The sequence below is a fragment of the Trachypithecus francoisi genome, unplaced genomic scaffold (genome assembly GCF_009764315.1).
Source record: "Trachypithecus francoisi isolate TF-2019V2 unplaced genomic scaffold, Tfra_2.0 Lachesis_group1, whole genome shotgun sequence".
Classification (NCBI taxonomy): domain Eukaryota; kingdom Metazoa; phylum Chordata; class Mammalia; order Primates; family Cercopithecidae; genus Trachypithecus; species Trachypithecus francoisi.
This window is the reverse complement of record NW_022681454.1, coordinates 39167935-39173403: the sequence shown is the minus strand read 5'-3', so window position 1 is coordinate 39173403 and position 5469 is coordinate 39167935. Positions and strand designations below refer to the sequence as shown.

Sequence of the window (5469 nt, the reverse complement as noted above, 5' to 3'; positions counted from 1 at the left end):
TTTTCAAGACATAGACAATACATAAGATTAAAGAGAAACACATAAGTGGAAGTTGAACAATGAGAACACATGGACACAGGGAGGGGAGCATCACACATTGGGGCTTGTTGGGGGTTGGGAGGCAAGAGGAGGGACAGCATTAGGACAAATACCTAATGCATGCAGGGCTTAAAACCTAGATGACAGGAATATAGCAGGAGTAGCTATACTTATATCAGATAAAATAGATTTCAAGACAAAAACTATAAGAAGAGACAGAGAAGGTCATCATATAACGATAAAGGGTCAATTCAGCAAAAGGATATAACAATTTAAAATATATATGCTCTCTCACAGCCATTGCAGTACATTGAGCTCCATAGAGACAGCGCCGGGGCAAGTGAGAGCCGGACGGGCACTGGGCGACTCTGTGCCTCGCTGAGGAAAAATAACTAAACATGGGCAAAGGAGATCCTAAGAAGCCGAGAGGCAAAATGTCATCATATGCATTTTTTGTGCAAACTTGTCGGGAGGAGCATAAGAAGAAGCACCCAGATGCTTCAGTCAACTTCTCAGAGTTTTCTAAGAAGTGCTCAGAGAGGTGGAAGACCATGTCTGCTAAAGAGAAAGGAAAATTTGAAGATATGGCTAAGGTGGACAAGGCCCGTTATGAAAGAGAAATGAAAACCTATATCCCTCCCAAAGGGGAGACAAAAAAGAAGTTCAAGGATCCCAATGCACCCAAGAGGCCTCATTTGGCCTTCTTCCTGTTCTGCTCTGAGTATCGCCCAAAAATCAAAGGAGAACATCCTGGCCTGTCCATTGGTGATGTTGCGAAGAAACTGGGAGAGATGTGGAATAACACTGCTGCAGATGACAAGCAGCCTTATGAAAAGAAGGCTGCGAAGCTGAAGGAAAAATACGAAAAGGATATTGCTGCATATCGAGCTAAAGGAAAGCCTGATGCAGCAAAAAAGGGAGTTGTCAAGGCTGAAAAAAGCAAGAAAAAGAAGGAAGAGGAGGAAGATGAGGAAGATGAAGAGGATGAGGAGGAGGAGGAAGATGAAGAAGATGAAGATGAAGAAGAAGATGATGATGATGAATAAGTTGGTTCTAGCGCAGTTTTTTTTTCTTGTCTATAAAGCATTTAACTCCCCTGTACACAACTCACTCCTTTTAAAGAAAAAAATTGAAATGTAAGGCTGTGTAAGATTTGTTTTTAAACTGTACTGTGTCTTTTTTTGGTATAGTTAACACACTACCGAATGTGTCTTTAGATAGCCCTGTCCTGGTGGTATTTTCAATAGCCACTAACCTTGCCTGGTACAGTATGGGGGTTGTAAATTGGCACGGAAATTTAAAGCAGGTTCTTGTTGGTGCACAGCACAAATTAGTTATATATGGGGATGGTAGTTTTTTCATCTTCAGTTGTCTCTGATGCTGCTTATACGAAATAATTGTTGTTCTGTTAACTGAATACCACTCTGTAATTGCAAAAAAAAGAAAAAGTTGCAGCTGTTTTGTTGACATTCTGAATGCTTCTAAGTAAATACAATTTTTTTATTAAAAAAATAAAATATATATGCACCCACTACTGGAGCACCCAGATATATAAAACAAATATTATGAGAGCTAAAGAGAAAGACAGGCCCCAATTCAATAACAGCTGGAGACTTCAACACCCCACTTGCAGCAATGGATAGATCTTCCAGACAGAAAATCAACAACAAAAAAAAATCACACTTATCTGCACTACAGACCAAATGGACCTAATAGATATTTACAGAACATTTCATCTAATGGTTATAGAATATACATTCTTTTCCTCAGCACATGGATCATTCTCAAGGACAGACCATATATTAGGTCACAAAACAAGTCTTAAACATTCAAAAATGGAAATAATACCAAGCATCTTCTCTGATCCCAATGAAATAAAAATAGAAAACAATAACAAGAGGAATTTTGGAAACTATACAAATACATGGAAATTAAATGGTATGTTCCTGAATGGGTAAATGAAGAAATTAAAAAGAAAACTGAAAAAAATTCTTGGAACAAATGATAATGGAAACACAACATACCAAAATACATGGGATACAGAAAAAGCAGTACTATCAGGAAAGATTATAGCTGTAAGTGCCTACATCAAAAAAGAAGAAAAATTTCAAATAAACAAGCTAATGATGCATCTTAAAGACCTAGAAGAGGCCGGGCGCGGTGGCTCAAGCTTGTAATCCCAGCACTTTGGGAGGCCGAGACGGGCGGATCACAAGGTCAGGAGATCGAGACCATCCTGGCTAATACGGTGAAACCCCGTCTCTACTAAAGAATACAAAAAACTAGCCGGGCGATGAGGCGGGCGCCTGTAGTCCCAGCTACTTGGGAGGCTGAGGCAGGAGAATGGCGTGAACCCGGGAGGCGGAGCTTGCAGTGAGCTGAGATCTGGCCACTGCACTCCAGCCTGGGTGACAGAGCGAGACTCCGTCTCAAAAAAAAAAAAAAAAAAAAAAAAAAAAAAAAAAAAAACCTAGAAGAACAAGAGCAAACCAAACTCATTAATAGAAGAAAAGAAATAACAAAGGTTAGAGCAGAAATAAATGAAATTGAAATGAAGAAAACAATACAAAAGATCAATAAAACAAAAATTTTTTTTGTTAAACAAAATTTACAAATTAACCAGACTAGTGAAGAAAAAAAAAAAAAAGAGAAGACTCAAATAAATAAAATCAGAGATGAAAAAGAAGATATTGTAACTGATACCACAGAAATGCAAAGGATTAGTGGCTGTTATGAGCAACTATATGCCAATAAATTGGACCTCTGGAAGAGATGGACAAATGTCTAGACACATACAACCAACCAAGATTCAACTAGGAAGAAATCCAAATCCCAAACAGATCAATAACAAGCAACAAGATCGAAGCCATAATAAAAAGTCTCTCAGTAAAGAAAAACCTGAGACCTAATGGCTTCACTGCTGAATTCTACCAAAAATTTAAAGAAGATCTATTACTAATCCTGCTCATAGTATTCCAAAAAATAGAGGAGGGAATACTTCCAAACTCATTCTACAAGGCTAGTATTACCCTGATACTAAAAGCCAAAGCCACATTAAAAAAAAAAAAAAAGTAAATGACAGGCCAATATCTCTGATGAATATTGATGCAAAAATCCTCAACAAAATACGAGCAAATGAAATTTAACAATACATTAAAAGATCATCATGACCAAGTTGGATTTATTACTGGAATGCAAGGATGGTTCAACATATGCAAATCAATCAATGTGATACATCATATCAACAGAATGTAGGATAAAACCATTTGATCATCTCAGTCCTGAAAAAGCATTTGATAAAATTCAACATCCCTTCATGTTAAAAACCCTCAAGAAACTCAGTATATAAGGAATATACTTCAACATAATAAAAGCCATATATGACAGACTCACAACTAGTATCATATTGAATGGGGAAAAGCTGAAAGCCTTTTCTTTTAAGTTCTGGAACACAACAAGGATACCCACTTTCACCACTATTATTCAACATAATACTGGAAGTCCTGGTTAGAGGAATCAGATAAGAGAAACAAATAAAGGGCATACAATTTGGAAATGAAGAAGTCAAATTATCCTTATTTGCAGACAATGTAGTCTTATATTCAGAAAAACCTAAAGACTCGACCAAAAAATTGTTAGAACTGATAAAACAAACTCAGTAAAGTTGCAGAATACAGATCAACATACAAAAATCAGTAGCATTTCTATATACCACAGTGAACAATCTGAAAAATAAAAAAGTAACCCTATTTACAGGCCAGGTATAGTGGCTCACTGGCACATTGGAAGGCCAAGGTGGGCAGATCACCTGAGGTCAGGAGTCTGAGACCAATCTGGCCAACATGGTGAAACCCTGTCTCTACTAAAATTACAAAAAATTAGCTGGGCATGGTGGCAGGTGCCTGTAATCCCAGCTACTCTGGAGGCTGGGGCAGGAGAATCACTTGAGCCCAGGAGGTGGAGGTTTCTGTGAGCCGAGATTGCACCACTGCACTCCAGCCCGGGTGACAGAGTGAGACTCTGTCTCAAAACAAAAAAACAAAAAAGGAATCCTATTTACAATAGCCACAAATAAAATTAAGTACCTAGAAATTAACTTAACCAAAGAAGTAAGAAACATCTGGCCGGGCGCGGTGGCTCAAGCCTGTAATCCCAGCACTTTGGGAGGCCGAGATGGGCGGATCACGAGGTCAGGAGATCGAGACCATCCTGGCTAACACGGTGAAACCCCGTCTCTACTAAAAAAATACAAAAAACTAGCCGGGCGAGGTGGCGGGCGCCTGTAGTCCCAGCTACTCGGGAGGCTGAGGCGAGAGAATGGCGTAAACCCGGGAGGCGGAGCTTGCAGTGAGCTGAGATCCGGCCACTGCACTCCAGCCTGGGCGACAGAGCGAGACTCCGTCTCAAAAAAAAAAAAAAAAAAAAGAAACATCTACAATGAAAAACATAAAACACTGATGAAAGAAATTGAAGAGGACACAAAAAAATGGAAAGATAGTCCAGGTTCATAGATTGGAATAATTAATACCGTTAAAGTGTCCATACTACCCAAAGCAATCTACAGATGCAATGCAATCCCTATCAAAATACCAACGACATTCTTAACAGAAATAAACACAATCCTAAAATTTATATGGAGCCACAAAGACCCAGAATAGCCAAAGCTATCCTAAGCAAAAAAGATAAAACCTGGAGTAATCACATTACCTGACTTCAAATTATGCTACAGAGCTATAGTAACCAAAACACCATGTTACTGGCATAAAAACTGACACATAGATGAATGGAACAGAAAAGAGAACCAGAAACAAATCCACACACCTATAATAAACTCATTGTTGACAAAGGTCCCAAGAACATACACTGGGGAAAAGACAGTCTCTTCAATTAATGGTGCTGGGAAAACTGGATATCCATATGCAGAAGAATGAAACTAGACTCCTATCCCTCGCCATACACAAAAATCAAATCAAAATGGATTAAAGACTTAAATCTAAGACTTCATAATATGGAACTACCACTGGAAAACATTAGGGACACTTTCCAAGACATTGGCCAACATTTCTTGAGTAATACCCCACTAGCACAGGCAACCAAAGTCAAAATGGACCAATGGGATCACATCAAGTTAAAAACCTTCTGCACAGCAAAGGAAACAACAAAGTGAAGAGAAAATCCACAGAATGGGAGAAAATATTTGCAAACTATCCATCTGACAAGGGATTAATAACCATAATATATAAGAAGCTTAAATAACTCTGTAGGAAAATAATCTAATAATCTGATTTAAAAATGGGCCAAAGATTTGAATAGACATTTCTCAAAAAAAAGACATACGAATGGCAAACAGGCATATGAAAAGGTACTCAACATCACTGATCATCAGAGAAATGCAAATCAAAACTACAATGAGATACTATCTCACCCCAG

General features: G+C 38.4%; 1 protein-coding gene across 1 annotated transcript; it reads left to right on the top strand.

Moving 5' to 3' along the window:
• The first annotated feature begins 331 nt into the window (after positions 1–331).
• LOC117085285 (high mobility group protein B1-like) lies at positions 332–1543 on the top strand. Its single transcript, XM_033214010.1, has one exon. It carries the CDS (start codon positions 438–440, stop codon positions 1083–1085), a length of 648 nt encoding a protein of 215 aa, XP_033069901.1. The 5' UTR covers positions 332–437; the 3' UTR covers positions 1086–1543.
• The last annotated feature ends 3926 nt before the right edge of the window (positions 1544–5469 follow it).

What these genes read in the sequence shown, in the direction of transcription:
- LOC117085285 (XM_033214010.1), top strand. Translation starts at nt 438, where the DNA reads ATGGGCAAAGGAGATCCTAAGAAGCCGAGAGGCAAAATGTCATCATAT.